Genomic DNA, 25,798 nt, shown 5'->3' with positions numbered 1-25,798 from the left:
TGTAAGATGGTGATCTGGACCCCTCACTGACATTTCACCCAATACTCCAGATAGCCCTTTTACTAATTTCTTTCATTCCTCCTTCATCACTGCGTCATGGTCCCTTTAAGGGAGCGGCCATAGTTGAGTAGTGGGAGCAGCTGCTGGCTGCAAAAAGACTTGCAGGATTTGGCCTACCCTGGGCCACTCAACGCGCACGCTCGGGACCGGGGGCTTGGTGGGAAAGGAAGGAGGGGCTTAAGGTGCGCCTGCGCATCAAGGGCGCGCGCAAGGGGCTGGTTTGGTGATCCCTTTAAGAAACCGCAGGCGGAGGAATTTCTCTGAGAGAAAATAATCCTACTCACGGGGCCCCTTGGAGGCCATTAACCCCCCGAGTCCCGGCCCCCCCCCTTTCCCGGGCAGGCCCTACCGCCTACGCGCGCACCCGTGGGATCTCAAGATCTCCGACCCGGCGCGCGGCATCCGCCCCCTCCCCACTCTAAGCGCCAGGCTCGGCCAGGTCCCGGGAAGCTGCCGCGAGGCGGCCGTGCCTGCAGTGTGGGCGGGGGCCGGGGGCCCGAGAGGTTCCGCCGTCACAGTGCTGGGAGCCGCAGTGGTTCCGAGCGGGGCTCAACATGGCGGAGAGAGAGGTGGAGTCCAGCCCCCGAAAGAGGGTAGGTGAGGTGAGGCAGAACTCGGGCGGCGGGCGGCGGGCGGCGGGGGGCGGGGCGGGGGCCGCGTCCCGGGGCCGGGGCCGGGAATGGGCCATGCGTAGGCTCGTGGAGGGGTCGCCGAGGCCCGGTTGGGGAAAGGTTGCGGGCAGGACTGAGGCAACCTTGGGTCTGGAGCGCGCTTAGAGTGGTCCTTCGGCAGGTGGGACAAAGATTTGCTGCTGGTTGGGAGGGGGAGGGGCGGGGGCTGTTTGTGTTCTTTTATTTTTCCAACACTGGGGGTGGGTTATTTGGGCCAGGGGAGGGAAGGTGTCAGATACTTAAGTGCATCTTTGGTGAACCAGAGTCTGGAAGTTTAACAGGAGAGAGGTCAGGTGGGGGTGGTGGTGGCGGGAATGAGTGGTGGAGGGGTCTTCGGTGATACCATCGCGAATTCATTTTCCTGCCTCCTTTCCCCTCCCCCCCCACCGTTATCAAGACCAAGGTGGAGGTAGTGCTCTTACCTGAGTAGAAGTGGGGTTGTTGGCATGCCCTGATGTATGAGAAAGATTTTGATAACTGTGAATGTCATTTTCTAGTCTAGCCCCTTTACCAACATTTAAGAACGTGGAAGAGTGTGACAAGTTTTGTCATATCAAGGATGTACCCAAACAACCTGCAGAGGCGAAGCCAATTCCACATAGTTGTTGAGTGCCTTTTAAAGTTTGTCTTGAAACTTTTCTTATTAAATTCTGAGTGATTTTTTTTTCAGATGGAGAATAACACAGTAATGTCGATTGAGCAGTATTTTTAGATTTTTTCTTTTACCCCCTGCCGCCCTCCCGCTTAGCGTGTTAAGCAGTAAGTTTACTACCAGGAATCTTCCTTTTTGTGAACGGTATCAAAATGAAGTTAGTGTTAAGCCAACTGCCTAAAAAATTACTGCGTAATCTTTATTGAGAATGCCCTTTCGATTTATCATAAAGTTAGCAATCTCATATAGATAATACAACTAACATTTTGAGTGCTTACCATGTGCCTGGCACTGTGCTTTATAGGAAGAATTAAACCTCACATTTACTATGTAAAACCCATTTTGCAGATGAGGAAATGTAGGCATAGAGGGGTTAAATAGTTAAGATCAGATAGCTAGTTAAGAGGTTGAGCTGGGATTTGAATCCATGTTTGTCCCAACTACGGTGCTTGTTTTGGATGCCACATAGGAGTTTTTAAAATCTATGTTTCTCTCCTTGAAAGCTTAAATGGTAAATAACGAGGGAAGTGTCAAGCAGTATTTTTTCCACAATTTGTTAGGAAAATATTTTCAACTACATAGCTGAAAAAATTTACAGGGAGTGTCCATAGTATCCACCATCTAGATTCTACCATTAACATTTTACTATACTTGTTTTATCACATATTTATCCACATTTATCTCTTTATTCATCAGTTCTTATTTTAATGCATTTCACTGTAGTATTGAGCAATTAAAATTTATTGTTGATAGTCTTAGGTTTATAAAATTTTACATCTCCCTCATATAATAATTAGATCTTCCTCATACATAGGACAAATTAAGCTGTGTGATAGTATGTCCAAATAGTTCACTTATTATAAATATTGGTTATGGAATGCACGTGTTTTGAAATTTTAAATTGTTCTTCATGCTGTGAGCCAGTTTTAAACTGGATCCTCATTATGCTTGAGTGAAGGCTATGGCATGTGGTCCACCAATTAAAATATAAAGAATAAATTATTTTAGATGTGTAATGTTTATTCAAGGAGGTCTCTGAATCCAGTTACTACTAATGCTGTTGTCATTCACAGTATAAGATAGAACGTTTTAGAAAACGTCTATGTGCTTTGGTAACAAATTCAACTAGATATTAAGTACTTCTTTCTCTTCTAATACACTTAAAAGGTGCCACACTGGTAGCAGTCTAAAATTTTATTATTATTATTATTATTTTTTTGCGGTACGCGGGCCTCTCACTGTTGTGGCCTCCTCTCCCGTTGCGGAGCACAGGCTCCGGACGCGCAGGCTCAGCGGCCATGGCTCACGGGCCCAGCCGCTCCGCGGCATGTGGGATCTTCCCGGACCAGGGCACGAACCCGCGTCCCTTGCATCGGCAGGCGGACTCTAAACCACTGCGCCACCAGGGAAGCCCCTATTTTTTAACAGTATGTAATATACAGAGCACTCGTACAGGTTTTCCCCATTATTTTACCAGTTTCATTGTGGAGGAAGGTTACAGTCAGTGTCTTTTAGGCTCCATAATCCATTTTGGTTTTGATAGTTCGGTTAGAATGTTCAGTAGAGTTGTCTTAAATGGTACACATGGTGCATGTGCTTTTTTTCCTTCATTTTTTGTCTGTGCCTGTGCTTAAACTCCACGTGGATTCCATATGTGTACTCCAAGCAGATTAGTGGGGACTGTGTACAAAAGTACAGTATCTTATAAAATAGTTTGCCTTGAGGTAGTTAAACAAACATTTAATAAGTTTAGATTATTTAATCTGGAATTTCATTGATGACATGGTATTGTATTTATGATGCTTACTGCCTTTGACTTTTATCATCATAAGTCACAAAAAATTGTTGAGTACCTGTGCTAGTTCATGAACTATATGCTAGGCATTGTGCTGTGGTATATGGTATTTATGATCATTTAGAATTATATATTCTGGCTCTTCTGCTATATTGTGAACTCCATAAGGGTAGGGCCATTATATGCTTTTTGCATCTCCAACACCTATGACCTTCACATAATAGGAACTCAAAAATTGATTTTTGGTAAGAAAAGTTTACCTGTTGCATTAGAGGCTCTATGGCTTGGGTACCAAGTTATCTGGTTTTTAATTCTGGGACCTTCAGTTATCTTTCATATCACCCTTTACACCCTAAATTCTCTTCTGTGAATCCAGACTTAAGGATCTTGTGATCCTTCTGGATTACGGTTAGATGGGAGAGTGTGTTTTAAAACCATTGAGTTAACAACCTTAAACTCTTTGTAGGTCTGCCTGGTGTCTTGTGTTTGTGGGCACTTAGGACAATAGGTATTAATTAGGTAAGATTGATTTGATTGTATTCAGACTGTATCTGAATGCCAGTCTCTCAATTTGTGAACATGGGGAAGCTGAATATGTGGGTGGGTGGGCACTACATCCATCTATCATCTCTGCCTTAGAAAGAACCAAGTTCAAATGAAGGCCAGTATATATATATATATTTTAAAGACACTGAGGTGTTTTTTTTTTTTTGATGTGGACCATTTTTAAAGTCTTTATTGAATTTTGTTACAATATTGCTTCTGTTTTATGTTGTTTTGGTTTTTTGGCTGTGAGGTATGTGGGATCTTAGCTCCCTGACCAGGGATCAAACCTGCACCCCCTGCATTGGAAGGCGAAGTCTTAACCACTGGACCGCCAGGGAAGTCCCTGAAAGCCAGTATTATACACACACACTCACACTCTCTTACTTTAAAGTCAGGATACTTTTGAGATATTATTTATGAGTTTTTTTAAAGACTGTAAAATTTTTATTTTCTGAAACAAGTTATAAAATTCATTACGTAGGCTTGTAAGTAGAGGGGTTATTTTATGCATGGTTATGATAATAAACTATTAGAAGCATGAGATCTAACTAAATCTGGTGGCCATATTTTTTTGTGAAATCCCTTTATCTTTTCAAAGGTTACATACAAAATAATAATAACTTTTGTAAATGTATGTGTTATTACCTGGTCTAGTAAGTTGTGTCCATTTTCATACTTAAACTTTTCTGTATATCAAATTTGAGGTGTATGTGTTTGGCATGCTTAATAGAAAGAGAAAGCATATGTATAAGTAGTATGCTTCCATTTTTGTAAAAACAAAGTGATCTTTCTTCCTCACATATGTATCTATACTTGTAATATGTATGAGCTTGGAGAAACTTGTGGAGGACACATGTTAGGATGTTACCATTGATTACCTTTAGCAGGTGGGGATGAGAAAGGAAAGGGAGACTAAGGGGGGAGAATTTTGCAAAATGGAAAAATACTCAGGGTATAATATTAAGTGAAAATGTAATCTATTTTGTTATTGTAAGTATGTAAAAATTGAACGTGCATGTAGACAGGAATAGAAAATAACATGAACAAATGAAAACATTGATTTTACTACTGATGGAATTATGGAGAAGTTTTGTTTTGGATTTCTGTTATTTTAATATTTTATAATAAAATAATTGCAAAAGGTTTATCCCTCTTAATTCCTTAATGAACTTTTTATCTTTTGACTTTTGGCTAAATGTATTGCTTAAAAACATGGTGGTATGTATCATTAAAAATATTTGCAGATCATATGTACACAGTGTAAATTATCTACTTTAAGAATGCATTGGCTCTTCATATAGAGAGCATTTCGAAGAGACCATTCTAGTGTTGACAGTGATCCTGAATTGTTTTCACAGTGCCCATCTTGTAACTAGCAGAGGCTTCTGTAAATAATGATAATAGCTGGTATTTATAAACATTTTAATTTCCAGTCATTCTAAATATTTTATATGTAGTATGTTTTTTAATCCTCATTAATTCCATAAATAGTAGTTACTATTACTGTCCCATTTTATAAATGAGGAAACTGCAGCACAGAGAGAGCTCAAGGTCATGATATAATAGTGCAGCACAGAGAGAGCTCAAGGTCATGATATAATAGGCTAAACCAGGATCAAGTACCATTTGAAAAATTGTACTGTTTGATAAATAGTATAGGTTAGAATTCATTATAATAACATGCAGTAATTAATACACATACATTAGTTATTAATATATATGATATATAGTAATATGTATAAATAATAGTATAGGTTCAGAGTTCATTATTTGGAATTTTTGGTTGTTAAAATAATATTGAATTAGAGACTTCCCTGGTGGTCCAGTGGTTAAGACTCCTCACTTCCTCTGCAGAGGATGCAGGCTTCAATCCCTGGTTGGGGAACTAAGATCCTGCATGCCGCGTGGTGCAGCGCCCCCCCCACCCCCCAAAAAAAAAAACCAGGAAGAAACAAAACAAAAAACATTGAATTTTATTTAAATCAAATCGATGTAAATTACTTCTCAGGAAGCATCAGATTAACTTTCTGCCTATGAAATATATCTTGAGATAACCTTAAAACATGCAACTCACATGTTTACTTTTAAGAAATATACACCAAATATTTTAAAGCTATGATTCATTTTAAAGATAAAGCTTATGCTTCCTTTGAAAATAGAATGATTTTATTATATACTAAAGAGAATATAAATAGATAAATGTACAATTGCAAGTTCTCTGGATATTTAGAAGATATTTTTGAGCTCTGTATTAGGAGACCAACTTTTAAAGAAGACTAACTACTACTACTTTTTAAAAAAGACTGACATTTCCCTTAAATATTCTGATTATTTCACTATGAGTTAACAGTATGTAATTATTTTAGCAAAAGAAAGAAAAAGAAAGCATTTTAACATAGTATTGGGCTCTACCATACAAAATTGCTAATATTTGACGTACAGAAATGCCTTTTCATATGGCTTAACCCAATAGTAAGAGCATGTGGGCTTTTCAAAGTCCGGTTATGTTCATCCTCTGGTATTTAGCAATAATATACCCACACTCACTTTCTTATGCTTAGGGAATACTTATAATGTTATTTTAATTTCATTCTTATCGTCTGGCCTCCCAGAATCTTGAGTTAGCTGCCTTCCTGCCTTTGACCAAAGACAGTACCTGAACAAACCTTTTTTGTCCAACATATAGGCTACCCACTAATCTTTGAGGTCAAAGATTACATGTGTTCATCTTCCTTTACATTTCCCAAAATGTCTTACAAATTTATATATATACACTCACATGCATACTACACATTTATAGGCAAAATTAAAAAACTTTGTTTCATAATTCCATATCAATATAGAATATAAAATATAGATTGGTACAATAAACCCCATGTTCTTAATACCTAGTTTTTTTTTTTTATACCCAGTTTTGACAACTAAACAGTTATCAACATTTTGCCATTCCTGTCTCATCCAACTTTTTCCTTCCTTTCTCTTTTTCCCTTTCTTTCTTTGATGAAATAACTTCAAAGAAATCTCAGGTATCACATCACTTAATCTATAAATACTTCTGTATGTATTTCTAACAGATAATTAAAAAAAAATACAACCACAATACTATCATACCTAACAAAATTAAGAGTTTCTTAATCCAGTTCAGATTTCTCTGATTCTTTAAATGTCTTTTTACAATTGGTTTGTTTAAGTCGCTATCCAAATGAGATTTACCATTTCCTTTGGTTTATATGTCTCTTAAGTTTCTGTTAACTTTAACCATCCCCCCCCCCCCCCCCCCGTCCCCTATAGCCCCTGCACTTTTTCTCATGCTATTTATTTGTTTAAAAAACTAGCTCATTTGTCCAGGAGAATTTACCACATTCTAGTTTGGGCTGATCGAATTCTCCTGGTGTTTAACTTGTTCAATTACCCTTCATATTTTCCACAAAATAGTTAGATATAGAGCAGTGGTTCTCTACTTTGGCTGAAACATTAGAATTACGTGGCGAGCTCTTAAATATCCTGATTCCTAGGTCAATTAAATCAGAATTCATAAGGTGGATTCTAGGCATCAGTATTTTAAAAAATTTCCCAAGTGATTTCAGTCTGCAGCCAAGGTTGAGAACTTGAATTGGTAGAGCTTTATGAGATTTAGGTTCAGTTTCTTTGGAAAGAAAAATACATAAATAGAGTGATTGTATAATTTATTTCCCATCAGACAATTTTAAGAATGAAAGGGTGTGCTATTTAATAATTACAGTGGGACAATAGCCATGAACTGGGACTGTCCTGGACTAATCAGGACGTATAGTCACTCTATTAGGTGATGCAGCAAATTCTTAACTGCATCATTCCAGGAGGCAACTAAACAGTTACCAATATTTTGCCATTCCTGTCTCATCTAACTTCTTCCTTCCTTCCTTTTTCTTTCTTTCCTTGCTCCCTCCCTCCCTTCTTTCCTTCCTTTCTATGAAATAACTTCAAAGAAGTCTCAGGTATCACATCATTTAATCTGTAAGTACTTCTGTATGTATTTCTAACAGATAAGAATTAAAAGAAAAATACAACCACAATACTGTTATACCTAACAAAATTAAGAGTTCCTTAATCCAGTTCAGATTTCTTTGATTCTTTAAATGTCTTTTTACAATTGATTTGTTTAAATCACTATCCAAATGAGATTTACCATTTCATTTGGTTTATATGTCTCTTAAGTTTCTGGTGGTTGTCACACTTAATGATACTAAAATTGATCAGTTTAGGTTCTGTCAGCAGAATCCAACATAGTTCTTAACTTTTCACCTAATGGATTTATCAGCCATTGATGATTGTTGCCTAGATCCACTATTTCATTAGAAGAGTGATTTTCTATCATTTCTCCTATATTTATTCACTGGAATTCTTTTTTTATTAGTTTCTGCTTTATAACAAAGTGAATCAGTTATACATATACATCTGTTCCCATATCCCTTCCCTCTTGCATCTCCCTCCCTCCCACCCTCCCTATCCCACCCCTCTAGGTGGTCACAAAGCACCTAGCTGATCTCCCTGTGCTATGCGGCTGCTTCCCACTAGCTATCTACCTTACGTTTGGTAGCGTATATATGTCCATGCCTCTCTCTCGCTTTGTCACAGCTTACCCTTCCCCCTCCCCATATCCTCAAGTCCATTCTCAAGGAGGTCTGTGTCTTTATTCCTGTTTTACCCCTAGGTTCTTCATGACATTTTTTTTCTTCTTAAATTCCATATATATGTGTTAGCATATGGTATTTGTCTTTCTCTTTCTGACTTACTTCACTCTGTATGACAGACTCTAGGTCTATCCACCTCATTACAAATAGCTCAATTTCATTTCTTTTTATGGCTGAGTAATACTTCATTGTACATATGTGCCACATCTTCTTTATCCATTCATCGGATGATGGACACTTAGGTTGTTTCCATCTCCTGGCTATTGTAAACAGAGCTGCAATGAACATTTTGGTACATGTCTCTTTTTGAATTATGGTTTTCTCAGGGTATATGCCCAGTAGTGGGATTGCTGGGTCATGTGGTAGTTCTATTTGTAGTTTTTTAAGGAACCTCCATACTGTTCTCCATAGTGGCTGTACCAATTCACATTCCCACCAGCAGTGCAAGAGTGTTCCCTTTTCTCCACACCCTCTCCAGCATTTATTGTTTCTAGATTTTTTGATGATGGCCATTCTGACTGGTGTGAGATGATATCTCATTGTAGTTTTGATGTGCATTTCTCTAATGATTAATGATGTTGAGCATTCTTTCATGTGTTTGTTGGCAGTCTGTATATCTTCTTTGGAGAAATGTCTATTTAGGTCTTCTGCCCATTTTTGGATTGGGTTGTTTGTTTTTTTGTTATTGAGCTGCATGAGCTGCTTATAAATTTTGGAGATTAATCCTTTGTCAGTTGCTTCATTTGCAAATATTTTCTCCCATTCTGAGGGTTGTCTTTTTGTCTTGTTTATGGTTTCCTTTGCTGTGCAAAAGCTTTGAAGTTTCATTAGGTCCCATTTGTTTATTTTTGTTTTTATTTCCATTTCTCTAGGAGGTGGGTCCAAAAGGATCTTGCTGTGATTTATGTCATAGAGTGTTCTGCCTATGTTTTCCTCTAAGAGTTTGATAGTTTCTGGCCTTACATTTAGGTCTTTAATCCATTTTGAGCTTATTTTTGTGTATGGTGTTAGGGAGTGATCTAATCTCATACTTTTACATATACCTGTCTAGTTTTCCCAGCACCACTTATTGAAGAGGCTGTCTTTTCTCCACTGTACATTCTTGCCTCCTTTATCAAAGATAAGGTGACCATATGTGTGTGGGTTTAATTCTGGGCTTTCTCTCCTGTTGCATTGATCTTTCTGTTTTTGTGCCAGTACCATACTGTCTTGATTACTGTAGCTTTGTAGTATAGTCTGAAGTCAGGGAGCCTGATTCCTCCAGCTCTGTTTTTCGTTCTCAAGATTGCTTTCGCTATTCGGGGTCTTTTGTGTTTCCATACAAATTGTGAAATGTTTTGTTCTAGTTCTGTGAAAAATGCCAGTGGTAGTTTGATAGGGATTGCATTGAATCTGTAGATTGCTTTGGGTAGTAGAGTCATTTTCACAATGTTGATTCTACCAATCCAGGAACATGGTATATCTCTCCATGTGTTTGTATCATCTTTAATTTCTTTCATCAGTGTCTTATAATTTTCTGCATATAGGTCTTTTGTCTCCTTAGGTAGGTTTATTCCTAGATATTTTATTGTTTTTGTTGCAATGGTAAATGGTAGTGTTTTCTTGATTTCACTTTCAGATTTTTCATCATTAGTGTACAGGAATGCCAGAGATTTCTGTGCATTAATTTTGTATCCTGCTACTTTACTAGATTCATTGATTAGCTCTAGTAGTTTTCTGGTAGCATCTTTAGGATTCTCTATGTATAGTAGCATGTCATCTGCAAACAGTGACAGTTTTACTTCTTCTTTTCTGATTTGGATTCCTTTTATTTCCTTGGAATTCTTTCATAAAGAGTTCCTTTATCAATTACTTGGTTACCCTGTAAAATCATTTATGCAAGAGAAGCAGAATAAATGCTTATTTTTTCCCCTTTATTTACCAATTTTCAGAAGAATGAATTGATACCTTAGCAAATCCCAAAGTTGAGGTTTGGGAGGGGATACCACTGTGAACTCATGAATTTTAATATAGTTTATATATTTAAATTTATTGTGGTTAGTATTCTTTTTGATGTTTAAATTTGTCATATTTTTGATCAACGGGTGTCTGTATTAGTTTCCAAAGGCTGCCATAACAAATTACTACCAACTTGGCTTAAAACAACAGAAATTTGTTATCTCACAGTTCTGGAGGCTGGCTATCTGAAAATAAGGTGTTGGCAAGGCAGTGTTCTCTCTGAAGGCTCTAGGAAAGAATCCTTCCTTGCCTCTTCCAGCTTCTTGTGGATTGATTTGTGTTCCTTGATTTGTGGCAGTATAACTCCAGTTTCTGCCTCCATCTTCACACTGCCGCCTTCTTTCTATGTCTTTCAGTGTCTTCTAAGGGTACTCTTCATTGGATTTAGTGTCCATCCTAATTCAGGATGCTCTCATCTCAAGATCCTTACCTTAATTACATCTGCAAAACCCATTCTGCACACATTCTGAGGTTCTGTGTGGACATGTCTTTTAGGGGCCACAACTCAACCCACTACAGTCCACCCTTTTGTCCCCAAACTTCATGTCCATTCTGTATGCAAAATACATTCACCTCATCTCAACACCCTGAAAGTCTCAACTCATTACAATGTGAATTTTTAAGCCCAACTCATCTAATATCATCACCTCAGAAAGTCCCAAATCTCAGTATCTCAACCATCTAAATTAGGTATAGGTGTGACTCTGGGTATGATCCATCTGGAGTAAAATTTCTCTTTATTTGTGGACCTGTGAAACCAGAAAACAAATTTTCTACTTCCAAAATACAGTTGTGGGACAAGCATAGCATGGACATAGCTTTTCTAAAAGGAAGAAAATGGAAGGAATAAAGGGATCACTAGTCCTAATCAAGCTCAGAACCCACAAGGAGAAGAGAATAATTCTCAAGACCTGAGAATAATTCTCTGTGACTTGATCATCTGCCCTTTGGGTCCATGAAGGCACTGTAGACCCCTGTTTTGGGCCTGCTTCTCTAGCCTCTGCCTTTGTGTCTGTGGCTCTGTCTTTGGAGTCATTTTTCGTTTTCTTGAAGAGTAGCACGTGTTTGCAGCTGAGTAATTTTATTAGCTCTTTCCTGCCCATAGAATTCCAGAAGTCAGTTTTTTTTTCCCCCACTTTGTCTAGTCTCTGTTCCTTTCAGAACAGTCTGGCCGTGTTTTTTCTGGTTTAATAATGCTCAAAAACCTGTGAGTCTCCTCTATATATTAAGGGTATCCACACAGTTAGAAAAGATAGTTCTTCAGAGATCTTTCCAGGCTAATCCCATCTCTATTCCTGACTTAAGTTGAGATGATTAATTGGATCCATGAGTCACACACTTAATATCTTCAGTAAGTGGTTGCCCAGCTACACCCTTCACCCTCTCCCTAGAGCACCCTTTTCTTACAATGGATTTCCTAATTTTAGCATCCTTTGCAATCTGGATGGGCTCAAATCATTAAGAGTTGTTTCCTTTTTGCTTAATGGTTCCTTCTTCAGTTTACCTCTTTCCTTTCTCTTTTTCCTATAAGCAGCAAGGAGTATCCAGGCTCACCTCAACACTTTGCTTAGAAATCTCCAAGTTCACTGCTTCCAAGTTCTGCCTTCTACCTGACAGTAGAACACAATTCAGCTGAGTTTTCTGCTCCTTTCTAACAAGCATCACCATCTAGTTCTCAGTAACATATTCATTTCCCTCTGAGATCTCACCAGAAGCACCCTTAACATTTTTTTCCAACATTCTGTTCATAGTATATGTATTCTCTAAAGTAATAGTAGCTTTCTCTTTTTTGCTCCTCACTTCTTTCTGAACCTTCATTAGAATTGGTGAATACAGATATGTCTGTATTTGTACCAACCATCTCTTCAAGGCAATCTAGACTTTTTCTATCATGCTTCTCAAAATTCATCCACCTTCTACCCATTTCCCAATTCTAAAGTTACTTCCATATTTTTAGGTATTTATTACAGCAGCACGCCACCTCTATATACCAAAATCTGTATTATTTTCTTAGATTTGGCATACCAAATCACCAGAAACTTGGTGGCTTAAAAGAGCAGAAATTTATTTTGCATGGTTCTGGAGGCCAGAAGTCCAAAATCACGGTGTCAGCAGGACCATGCTGTCTCTGAAGACTCAGGAAGAATCCTTTGTCTCTTCCAACCTCTGGTGGACCCAGGTGTTCTTTGATTTTTGTGTCAGCATTACTCCAGTTTCTGCCTCCACCTTCACATGGCCTCCTCTTTCTGTTTCTTCTTTTCTGTCTAAGGATGATCTTCATTGAATTTAAGGCCCACCCTAATCCAGGGTGATTTCATCTCAAGATCTTTATATTAATTACATCTGCAAAGAAGTTTATTTCAAAAAGATCACATTCTTAGATTCTGGGTGGACATATCTTTTGGGGGCCACAATTCAGCCTACAACAGGGTCTTTAAGGTTAGTACCTGAATCCTTTTAAAAAATTGTTATTATTTTATATTTAAACAATTACCTTAAAATTTTCTTATGTCTTAAAATATACATAACATAAAGTTTATCATTTTAATCATTTAAAGTTTATAATTCAGTGGCATTAAGTACATTAACAGTGTTGTGTAACTATCACCACTATTTCATCCCAAACAGAAACTTTGTATGTACATTAAGGCATAACTCTCCATTGTCTTTCCCTCCAGCTCTTGATGTGTTTTCTGCCTATTCTAATCAGAATTTGCCTATTCTAGGTATTTCATATAAGTGAAATCATAAATATTTGACCTTTGGTGTCTTAGTTCACTTAGCATAATGTTTTCAAGATTTATCCATGTTGAAGCATGTATCAGAACTTCATTGTTTTAATGGCCTAATAATAGTCCATTGTATATATGTAACACGTTTTGTTTATCTGTTGCTCTGTTGATTGATGCTTGGGTTGTTTCTACCTTTACGTTGCTGTAACCATTGCCATACAAGTATCTGAGTTCCTGCTTTCAGTTGTCTTGAGTATGTACCAAGAAATGGATTTGCTGGGTCATATAGAAATTCTATGTCTGTCTTTTTGAGGAATCACCAGACTGCTTTCCACAGAGGCTGCGCCAATTTCCATTCTTACTAGCAGCGCATGGGGGTTCTGATTTCTCTACATCCTCTCCAACGCTTGTTCTTTTCTTTTGGTAATAGCTATCCTAGTGTGTGTGAAGTGGCATCTCATTGCGGGTTTTTTTCCCCAGTTTTATTGAGATATAATTGATGTACAGGACTGTATAAGTTTAAGGTGTACAGCATAATGATCTGACTTACATACATCATGAAATGATCATCACAGTAAATTTAGTGAGCATCCATCATCTCGTATAGATACAAACTTAAAGAAATAGAAAAAAAATTTTTTTCTTGTGATGAGAACTCTTAGGACTTATTCTGTTAACAACTTTCATGTGTAATATACAGCAGTATTAATTATATTTATCATGTTGTATGTTACATTCATTGTGGTTTTGATTTTTTTTCAAGTATAGTTGACTTACAATGTTCAGGTGTACAGTAGAGTGATTCAGTTATACATATATATAATCTTTTTCAGATTCTTTTCCATTATAGGTGATTACAAGATATTGAATATAGTTCCCTGTGCTCTACAGCAGGTCCTTGTTGTTTATCTATTTTATATATGGTAGTATGTATCTGTTAATCCCAAATTCCTAATTTATCCCTCATTGTGGGTTTTTTTGTTTGTTTGTTTTTTGTTTTGGCCTAGCGGCTTGGGGATTTTAGTTTTCTGACCAGGGATTGAAGCTGGGCCCTTGGCAGTGAGAGCAGAATCTTTTTTTAAAATAAATTTTATTTATTAATTAATTTATTTATTTTTGGATGCATTGGGTCTTAGTTGCTGCGCGCATGCTTTCTCTAGTTGTGACGAGCGGGGGATGTTCTTTGTTGTCGTCCACGTGCTACTCATTGTGCTGGCTTCTCTTGTTGCGGAGCATGGACTCTAGTTGCGTGGGGTTTAGTAGCTGTGACTGTAGGCTCTAGAGTGCAGGCTCAGTACTTGTGGCGCACGGGCTTAGTTGCTCCACAGCATGTGGGATCCTCCCAGACCGGGGATTGACCCCATATCCCCTGCATTGGCAGGCAGATTCTTAACCACTGTGCCACCACGGAAGTCCCAAGAGCACAGAGTCTTAACCACTGGACTGCCAGGGAAGTCCCTTGTTTACACTGTTTTGATTACTGTAGCTTTGTAGGAAGTTTGAATTGGAAAATGTAAGTCCTCCAACTTTGTTTTTTGGTTTTTTTTTTCCAAGATTGTTTTGGTTACTTGGGGTCTTTTAAAATTCCGTATGAAATTTAGGATTTTTTTCTGTTTCTGCGAAAAGTGCCATTTGAATTTTGATAGGGATTGCCTTGAATCTTTTAATCTCTTGGGTAGTATTTTTCATCCCAACACTATTAAATGTCCCAATAAATGGGATGTCTTCCAATTTATTTAGGTCTTCTTTAATTTCTTTCAGCAATGTTTTGTACAAGTCTCGCAGTGTGTAAGTCTTACACCTCCTTGGTTAAATTTGTCGAAGTATCAGTGAGCGTAATACACCACATTGATAGAATGAAGGAAAGAAACACATGATCATATTTGTCGATATAGGAAAAAAAAGCATTTAAAAAAAACCCAACACCTTTTGTAAAAGCACTCAAGAAACTAGGAATAGAAGGGAACTTTCTCAACATGATAAAGGCCATATGTGAAAAATCGTAGCTAACATCATATTTGATGATGAAAGACTGAAAATTTTTCCCCTCAGAATAGGAATAAGACAAGGATGCCCTATTTTGGCATTTCTACTCAACGTATATGAAGTTTTAGCCTGAGCAGTTAGGCAAGAAAGAAATAAAAGACATTTAAATTGGAAAGAAAGAAGTAAAACTGTATTTACAGAGGACATGATCATGTATGTAGAAACCTCTAAAAATCTACCCCCCACCAAAATCAAACCCTGTGAGAAATTCAAAAAAGTTCAGGGTAAAAAAATCAACACAAAAAATCAGTTGTATTTCTATACACTAGTAATGAACAATCCTGAAAGGAAATCAAGAAAATGATTTCATTTATATTAGCATCAAAAAGAATAAAATACTTAGGCACCTGTATCCTTTTGACTTAACTCCAGTAGTCCTTGAAAGAGTCTTCCCTTTTTAGCCAAAAAGATGTTTCTAGGCTCATCCTCTACATTACCATTTCAGATTTGGAATTAACTCCAAGAACTTCCTTTCAGTGGGAAATGGTAGTTATAGACTACAGTTTGAACTCAGGCAAGTCTTTTGACTTTGGAGTTTTTTTGAGATGGTATCAGCTGTATATTTCCCATTCACTGCTTTTCCTTCTGTTTCACCACTGAAATTCTCTTATTTTTAAAAAATTTTTTATTGGAGTATACAGTTGCTTTACAGTGTTGTGTTAGTTTCTACTGTACAGCAGAGTGAATCAGCTATATGTATACATATATCCCCTCTTTTTTGGATTTCCTTCCCATTTAGGTCACCGCAGAGCATTTAGTAGAGCTCCCTGTGCTATACAGTAGATTCTCATTAGTTATCCATTTTATACAGAGTATCGGTAGTATATATATATCAATCCCAACCTCCCAATTCATCCCACGCCCCGGAAATTCTCTTTAAGATCACTGAAATGATCTAATAATCACCAAATCTAATTGATGCTTCTTTAGAACTTTCCTTTTTTTTTAAATTAATTTATTTTTTAATCTTATTTTTGGTTGCGTTGGGTCTTTGTTGCTGCGCGTAGGCTTTCTCTAGTTGTGGCGAGCGGGGGCTTCTCTTCCTTGTGGTGCGTGGGCTTCTCATCGCAGTGGCTTCTCTTCTTCTGGAGCGTGGGCTCTAGGCAGGCGAGCTTCAGTAGTTGTGGTGCGTGGGCTCAGTAGTTGTGGCACATGAGCTTAGTTGTTCTGCGGCATGTGGGATCTTCCCAGACTAGGGCTTGAATCCTTGTCTCCTGCATTGGCAGGCAGATTCTTAACCACTGTGCCACCAGGGAAGCCCCTCCTTTTTTGATCTTTGTTAGACATCTGACCCTATTGCCCACTCCTTCCTTGAAACTTCTCCCTTATTTATAAGAAGGCATTCGCATGGTTCTTCTCTTGAATTGCTTCTTTTCAGTCATTTTGACTCTTTGTTTGCCCAGTAGGACTTGTTCCCTCAGCCTGCATTTTTCTTGGGTAATCCCTTCTACAGTGATTTTAACCACTACCCATTAAATACATTATGTGATTTCCTTTCTTCTTTGCTTCTCTGTTGTCTCTAAAACTCAAAATCAGTGTTTCCAAATGTGAGCTTTGACTTGTATTTTGATGTCTTACAAATATTGCTAAGTCACTATGCCGAAAATGGAAGAACTCTCTCTATCCTTGACAAGTACTTACTCTCCCAAACAGTGCTCTGTTCCTCCATAGCCTGTTTTTCTTCCTGTGTTATCTCACCCAAGTTAGAAACTCTGAGTTATCTTGCTTCTTCCCTTTGTCTTATTAATCCAGTTTTTGTTTTTGATTTTGTTTATTTATTTATGGCTGTGTCGCATCTTCATTGCTGCGTGCTAGCTTTCTCTAGTTGCAGTGAGCAGGGCTACTCTTTGTTGTGGTGTGCGGGCATCTCATTGCGGTGGCTTCTCTTGTTGCGGAGCATGGGCTCTAGGCGTGCGGGCTTCAGTAGTTGTGGCTCGCGGGTTCTAGAGTGCAGGCTCAGTAGCTGTGGTGCTCAGGCTTAGTTGCTCTGCGGCATGTGGGACCTGGACCAGGGCTCAAACCCATGTCCCTTGCATTGGCAGGCAGATTCTTAATCACTGCACCACTGAGGAAGTCCATTAATCCAGTTTTAATTGGTAAGTCTTGTTGAGATTATCTGATATGATTTTAATTAAATTAATTAAATAATAAAAATTAAATTTATTTTTTAAAATTTATTTTGGTTGCTTCGGGTCTTAGTTGCGGCACATGCGATCTTTTGTTGTGGCGTGCGGGCTTAGTGGCCCTGTGGCATGTGGGATCTTAGTTCCCCGAGCAGGGATCAAACCCGAGTTCCCTGCATTGGAAGGCGAATTCTTAACCACTGGACCACCAAGGAAGTCCTATGATTTTTTTTTTATATTTATTTATTTTTTTTGCTTTGTTGGGTCCTTGTTGCTACGTGCGGGCTTTCTCTAGTTGCGGCAAGCGGGGTCTACTCTTCGTTGTGGTGCGCAGCCTTCTCGTTGTGGTGGCTTCTCTTGTTGCAGAGCACGGGCTCTAGGCACGCAGGCTTCAGTAGTTGTGGCACACAGCTTCAGTAGTTGTGGCGCAGGGGCTTAGTTGCTCCGTGGCATGTGGGATCTTCCCGGACCAGGCATCGAACCCGTGTCCCCTGCATTGGCAGGTGGATTCTAAACCACTGTGCCACCAGGGAAGTCCCAACTCTCGTTTTTTTATAAGGTGATTGATCCAGAAATACTAAGTTTTCAATCTTGTTGAAAGTCTTGGAAGTCCCAAGTCCCATGATTTTTAAAACTTTATTTCTCCTGCCACCACCCTAGTTCTGGTACTTGTTTTACGTGCTTTGTCTTTTTACTTTCTTTGCCTTTATGACTCATTTTCCCTTTCCGTTCTCTACTGTTTCCTTTACCCCATTCATTTTATACGTTGGAGACTGATTTATCTTCAGAACTGAAAATCTGTTCATCTATAAGGTAACACATTGGCTCCCTCACTACTATTCTAATTCTCCAAGATAGGTACTCTTTGGATTCTCTCCGTGTGGCAAGCGGCCTCACAGCTCTTATTCTCATCCTAGAAATTTACTTTTCCTTCATGGGAGAATTTCTTTTTGGTTATCTCTGCTACTATCATGTTAGCTTTGGTAGGGGTTCTGCTTGGGCTCTGCAGCCCAAATGTGGAGACAGAATCTTTGCTTAGCTCCACCCAATACAGCTGAGATCAGGCTATGACTTTTACACAAGGCTATTAAAAGTTTAGCATAGTAGGAGGAAATTAGAAAACAAATACAACTGGCTCTTATATATGGCTGATCTAGGAGAAATGGGCAACATTTATCTACTAAGCCTTCAGCTTGTCTAGTGAGCCGAGGATATCTTTTCTTGGGAACTTGGAAGCAGTTTGAGATCTGGGGGAAAGAACTCTTTCCCCCCTCTTTCTAAGGAGCTAACATCCTGAACTATAATTTCTTGTTTTTTTGGCTGACTCACATTAAGAATAGCAGTGCACTTCAGGAGATTCAGTCTCCTTTCTTCGGAGATGTAGTGTCATGTTAGTCTTTGGCTCCAGTGGAGCAAATAGATCAACATTAGTGTAAGAGAGATTGGTTCATTCAACAAATATTTAAGACACATTTCACACATGGTTTTAGGTGCTAGAGAAATAATAATGAACAAAAGAAAAAGTCAAGATTCGTGCTAATGGGGGGGGGCAAGATAGAAAATAAACAAGAAATTGATAAAGTAATTTTAGGTAGTGAAGAACATAAGAGAGCACAGGATAATATGATAGTGAGTGATTGAGGTGGGAAGAAACAATGTTAGATATTTCTCTGAGAAGCAGTTTGTGGTATTCAAATATGAGCTCTTAAAAAGATTCCTTTAACTCCTGTGTGCAGGATGAACTTCAGGGAGCAAGGTGGGCAGCAGGGTCAGTTAGGAGGCTCTTTGGGTGTAATCCTTGTGTGAAGGTAACCATTGTTTGGGGTAGGTGGAGATGGTGAGAATTGGTTGTGATACATTTTGGAGATGGAGTCAGTAGGACTTGTTGATGGATGAATGTAGGAAAATAAAGAAGACTGCTGACTCCTGGGTTTTCACCTTGTTAAACTAGATAGTTGGTGGCACCATAAACTGAAGTGGGAAGACTGGAAAAGAATATACATAGTAATGGGGATGAAGGAGGAAACTATTATTACTTTATATAACAACTTCATTATAAAGTATAGGTTAGAGTTTCTCAATCTCAATTGACGTTTTGGACCACGTAATTGTTTGTTTGGGGCAGGGCGAATTGTTCTGTGCATTGTGGATGTTTAGCAGCATACCTGCTCTCTATCAACAAGTACATGCCAGTAGCCCTCATTCCCCATTTGTGAGAACTAAAAATATCTCCAGGCACGGCGAGATGTCTCCTGAGGGGCAAAATTGCCCCTGGTTGAGTACCAGTTCTCTAGATATTTTTACCATATATCCTAAAGACCTGTCCAAATTGTTCCAACTACTTCTCATTCCATTCTCTTATATAAATTCTGATAATACAGCCACATTGATTGACAGGCCATTTTTCTTAACCTTCGTGCCTTTTTAAAAATCATAATATTTTATTCAGGCATAACTACTACTTATATAATTTTGTGTCCTGAATTTTTTTAACCTAAATTTTTGTCCTAAGCACTGCTTCTGTTATTAAAAATATACTTGTTAACATAATTTTAATGGCATTGTAATATTCTTTCCTACAGATAAACCATAATATAGGAATATTCTCCAGTTCTTAAGTTGTTTAAAATTATTTCCTATTAAAAATGAGGCTAGGGCTTCCCTGGTGGCGCAGTGGTTGAGAGTCCGCCTGCCGATGCAGGGGACACGGGTTCGTGCCCCAGTCCGGGAAGATCCCACATGCCGCGGAGCGGCTAGGCCCGTGAGCCACGGCCACTGAGCCTGCGCGTCCGGAGCCTGTGCTCTGCAACGGGAGAGGCCACAACAGTGAAAGGCCCGCATACCGCAAAAAAAAAAAAAAAAAAAAAAAAAAATGAGGCTAAACTAGGGGAAAATGCTGGGATAAAGGAGTGATAGACAGAGGGTTTGAGATTTCTTTCTGGGGTAATGAAAATATTCTAAAATTGATTGTGGTCATGGTTGTATAGCTGAAGATACTAACACTGATTGAATTGTGCACTTTAAATAGGTGAATTATATGGCATGTGAACTACATCTCATTGAAGTTGTTACTGAAAAAGGCTAAAGCAAACAGTATTCTGTGTAATTTTTGTCTGTAACTGTAGAAGTGAAATTATTGATTCAAGGCATGTGAAAATATATGTAAGGTTTATTGAGGTAACATTTATATAGAGTAAAATTTACGTTTCTTATTGTACAATTCAGTAGGTTTTGACAAATACATATATTTCAATAACTACCAACATAGTCAAGATGTAGAACAATTCCATCAACCCCCAAATTCCTTCATGTTCCTTTACAGCCAGCCTGTCCCCTACCTCTAGCCCCGATCTGTTTTCTTTTCTGTAATTTTGTGTTTTCAGAAAGTTGTATAAATGACGTAATACAGTATGCAGCCGTATGAGTTTTGCTTCTTTCACTTAGCATAATGTATTTGAGATTCATCTGTATTGTTGCATGCATCAGCAGTTGCTTTTTATTGGTGACTAACATTCTATTTTATGGATGTAGCACAATTTGTTTATCCACTTGCCAGTTGAAAGACAATTGTATTGTTTATAGTTTTTGGTGTTTATGAATAAAGTCATAATATTTGCCTATAGGTTTTTAAAAAATACTATATTATAGTAAGAATGTACTTAATACAGTAAGAACATACCTTTAACAATTTGCTGTTTCAAAAATTTTAAAGCAAAGTATACAAATGGGAAAAAAAAACTCTTCATAAGTTTATTATGTTGGGTATAATTTTTTTTTGGCCACACTGCGTGCAGCATGTGGAATCTTAGTTCCCCAACCAGGCTTTGAACCTGTGCCCTTTACAGCGGAAGCCCAGAGTCTTAACCACTGGACCACCAGGGAAGTCCCTGGGTATAATTTCTTTATATTTGTTCAAACTTAACCCTTTCCACAATGAATTTGGGGCAGTTCATAAAAAGATATATGAAAAAAAGATTAAAAGAAATAAGGACAGGGGAGGTGGGAGCAATTAGGAGGGTGGGATTGACACATATACACTATTGATACTATGTATAAAATAGACAACTAATGAGAACATACTGTATAGCACAGGGAACTCTGTGTAATGCACTGTGGAGACCTACATGGGGAGGAAATGCAAAAACGAGGGGATCTGTGTATATGTATAGCTGATTCATTTTTCTGTACAGTAGAAACTAACACAACATTGTAAAGCAACTATACCCCAATAAGAATTAATTTAAAAAAGGGTAGAAACAGACTTAAAAAAGGACTGCAGTAGGAAAATACAGATAATTCTAATGTTGTGATTGATCAGAGAATATGATTACATAAGTGTGTGCCATTATTAACCGGAGCAAACATTACTGGATTCACTTAAAAAAACAGTATTTTCTAGCAGTGATTCTAAAAGTAATTTCAGATGTGAATCTTCAGTAGGAGACACTGAGATATAAGGAACAATAACATTTTCTTTTTAACAGAAAACAACTGAATTTCTTCCTTATAGGTTTTTGTATACACATACATTTTCATTTTAGGTAAATAACTAGGTGTGGGACTGCTGGGTCATATAATGTTTCCTTACATTGCATTTTGAGAGTTATTTATGTATTTTGGATACAAATCTTAGGTATGTGTTTTGCAAATATTTTTTCCTAGTCTATGGCTCAATTTCATTTTTTTAAAGTGTTTTTCAAAGAGCAGAAATTGAGATTGATGAATGTACACACAGACACAAATTTAATTTTGTGGGAATCAGCACACAGATCACATCAAAGGACCCTGGAGAAAACATATCATGGTGTATTTCTTTTTCTTATTTTTTTCCAAAACAAGTAAATTTTTATTGAAGTATAGTTGATTTACAGTGTTGTGTTAGTTTCAGGTATACAGCAAAGGGATTCAGTTATATGTATATTTATCTATTTTTTTCAGATTCTTTTCCATTGTAGGTTATTACAAGATATTGAATGTAGTTCCCCTGTGCCATACAGTAAGTCCTTGTTGTTTATTGTATACAGAGCAGTATGTATCTGTTATTCCCAAATTCCTAATTTATCCCTCCTCCCTTTTGCCTTTTGGTAACTGTAAGCTTGTTTTCTATGTCTGTGAGTCTATTTCTGTTTTGTAAATAAGTTCATTTGTATCATTTTTTTTAGATTCCACCTATAAGTGATATATTTGTTTTCTTTTCCAACTTGCTTCACTTAGTATGATAAATTCCAGGTCCATCCCTTTTGCTGCAAATGGCATTATTTCATTCTTTTTTTATGGCTGAGTAATACTCCTTTTTTTGTGTGTGTGTGTATATATATATATATATATATATACATTTTCTTTATGCATTCATCTGTTGATGGACATTTAGCTTATTTCCATGTCTTCTCTATTGTATATAGTGCCACTGTGAACATTGCAGTGCATGAATCTTTTTGAGTTAGAGTTTTCATCTTTTCCGGATATATGCCCAGGAGTGGGATTGCTGGATCATATGGCAACACTATTTTTAGTTTTTTAAGGAATCCCCAGACTGTTCTCCATAGTGGCTACACCAGTTTATATTCCCACAAGCAGTGTAGCAGGGTTCCCTTTTCTTCACACCCTCTCTAGCAATTATCATTTGTATGCTTATTGATGATGGCTGTTCTGACTGGTGTGAGGTGATATCTCATTGTAGTTTAGATTTGCATTTTTCTTAGTGATGTGGAGCATCTTTTCATGTGCCTGTTGGCCATCTGTATGTCTTCTTTGAAGAAATGTCTATTTAGGTTTTTTGCCCATTATTTTTTGTTGTTGTTTTTTATTTATTTGGCTGCATTGAATCTTAGTTGCAGCATGCGGGATCTTAGTTTCAGCATGTGGGATCTTTCGTTGTGGTGTGCGGGCTTCTCTCTAGTTGTGGGGCGTGGGCTCCAGAGTGTGCAGGCTCAGCAGTTGTGACATGTAGGCTTAGTTACCCCACGGCATGTGGGATCTTAATTCCCTGAGCAGGCATTGAATCCGTGTCCCCTGCATTGGAAGGTGGGTTCTTAACCACTGGACCACCTGGGAAGTCCCTGCCCATTTTTCAATTTTTTGTTTGTTTGTTTTTTTGGTATTGAGCAGTCTGAGCTGTTTGTAAATTTTGGAAATTAATCCCTTGTCAGTTGCATCATTTGCAAATATTTTCACCTATTCCATAGGTTTTCTTTTCATTTTGTTTATGGTTTCCTTTGCTCTGCAAAAGCTTTTAAGTTTAATTAGGTTCCATTTATTTATTTTAGTTTTTGTTTCCATTATTCTAGGAGATGGTTCCAAAAAAATTATTGCTGCAATTTATGTGAAAAGTGTTCTGCCTATGCTTTCCTCTAGGAGTTTAGTATCTGGTCTAACACTTAGGTCTTCAGTCCATTTTGAGTTTATTTTTGTGTATGGTGTTAGAGAATGTTCCAATTTCATTGTTTTACATGTAGCTGTCCAGTTTTCCCAGTGCCACTTACTGAAGAGACAGTCTTTTTCCACTGTACATTCTTATTTCCTTTGTCTTAGATTAATTGACCATAAGTACATGGGTATATTTCTGGGCTCTTTATCCTGTTCCATTGATCTGTGTGTCTTTTTTTTTTTTTTTTTTTGCTGTACGCGGGCCTCTCACTGTTGTGGCCTCTCCCATTGCGGAGCACAGGCTCCGGACGCGCAGGCTCAGCGGCCATGGCTCACGGGCCCAGCCGCTCCGCGGCATGTGGGATCTTCCCAGACCGGGGCACGAACCCGTGTCCCCTGCATCGGCAGGCGGACTCTCAACCACTGCGCCACCAGGGAAGCCCGATCTGTGTGTCTTTTTTAAAAAATCTGTTTGATTGCTGTAGCTTTGTAGTATAGTCTAAAGTCAGGGAGCATGATTCTTTCAGCTCCCTTTTTCCTTCTCAAGGTTGTTTTGGCTATTTAGGGTCTTTTGTGTTTCCATACGAATTTTAAAATTATTTGTTGTAGTTCTGTGAAAGATACCATTGGTAATTTGATAGGGATTGCACTGAATCTGTAGATTGCCTTGGGTAGTATGGTTATTTTAACAATATTGATTATTTCTACCGAAGAACACAGTATATCTTCTTTCTTTTTTTAAATAACAACTCTATTTGTTTATTTATGTTGACTGCGCTGGGTCTTTGTTGCCGCGTGAGGGCTTTCTGTAGTTGCGGCGAATGGGGGCTCTTCTTCATTGTCGTGTGCGCCCTTCTCATTGCGGTGGCTTTTCTTGTCGTGGAGCATGGGCTCTAGGCGCTTGGGCTTCAGTAGTTGTGGCATGCTGGCTCAGTAGTTGTGGCTCACGGGCTCTAGAGCACAGGCTCAGTAGTTGTGGTGCACGGGCTTAGTTCCTCTGAGGCATGTGGGATCTTCCCAGACCAGGGATCAAACCCATGTGCCCTGCATTGGCAGGCGGATTCTTAACCATTGCGCCACCAGGGAAGTCCCCATTCAGTTTCTATCTATCCTAGACCTTTTGAAATAGAATTGAGGGAGAAAGTGGAAGATTGCAGAGTAGGAACCACTGGCAGTAGAATTTGGCTCTGGTCCTTACCAGTAACATGGTTTGTGTTTCTTTATGGGTAAAATGGAAATAAAGACACTCTAAGTCTTAGTAGTTTTCAGTAGGTTAGTGCACATGAAATACACCAGGTGGTGATTTCTAAAAGCAAAGGGGAAAGAGTAAGAACCAAGGGTAATGTCATGGAAGCCTTAGAAGTCATTGCCAGGAACTGGGAGTGAACATTACTCTCTTCTTTTCTTACATTCCATTCTATGTGACACTTGAATTATTTTAGAAGGAAATGTTTGCTCCAATTATTCTTTTATTCAACCCCTTTTTTCTCCTGAAATTGACTGATGTTTTTGGAAGTTCTCAAATTCCAGTATATCTTAGTAACTTCTTTGCTTTTTTTATATGATCTTCATATGAGTTTTCATGAATTTATGTCAAAGTTGAAATGCTTCTCTAAAGATAGTTATAGAAAATATGCGTGTTTACTGACCTTCAGTTTTTCTTCACGTTTGATGCCTTAATATATGTATTAGAGAAGTAAGTACTTTTTTAACTGTAATTTTTATATATGGAAAATAATTTCATTTTAATTGGAAGAGTATTTGACCATAATGAAAAGTAAAAAAGGGTCCTGTGTCTATTAACAAAAGAAGATTTGCTTTATTCATTTCGTTGCCATTTGTTGGAAGGAAAGAATACAGAAAGGCACCCAAATAATTATTTTTAGGGTTGTTGTAAGAAGTTTTATTTGGAAAAAAGCTGCTTGTTTAGTGTGAGGAATACAACTGTGTTTAAGAGGTTTCTACTTGATTACTACTTTTTTTCACCTTTGTTATGAAAATTTTCAAATATAAACGAATTGTTCAACTAATGCTCATGTATTCATTATTCATCTTTTTTAAGAGTCATCAATTTTCTGCCTCTTGTTTCATCGATTCCTCCCACATTTCTTTGCCTATAAAATTTTAAAGCAAATC

At 38.1% G+C, this 25,798-nt stretch overlaps 1 protein-coding gene across 9 annotated transcripts in view; it reads left to right on the top strand.

Moving 5' to 3' along the window:
* Window positions 1–317: 317 nt before the first annotated feature.
* Window positions 318–25,798, top strand: part of ZMYM4 (zinc finger MYM-type containing 4) — a 178,558-nt gene continuing 153,077 nt past the window's right edge. For 4 of the 9 annotated variants that reach the window (XM_081226677.1, XM_081226673.1, XM_081226674.1 and 1 more), the window contains exons 1-2: window positions 318–653; window positions 12,665–12,834. Coding sequence is in view for 3 of the 9 variants with exons in the window: in XM_081226669.1 (XP_081082795.1) it covers window positions 615–662 (48 nt within the window). In the remaining 6 variants the exon portion in view is untranslated. Of the gene's footprint in view, window positions 663–12,664; window positions 12,835–25,798 lie in introns of all 9 variants that reach the window. The other 5 variants (XM_081226676.1, XM_081226671.1, XM_081226669.1 and 2 more) reach the window with 3 other exon arrangements.

Source organism: Mesoplodon bidens, assembly GCF_964165515.1.
Source record: "Mesoplodon bidens genome assembly, chromosome: 2".
Taxonomy (NCBI): Eukaryota; Metazoa; Chordata; class Mammalia; order Artiodactyla; family Ziphiidae; genus Mesoplodon; species Mesoplodon bidens.
This window is presented reverse-complemented; position numbering and strand designations above follow the sequence as displayed.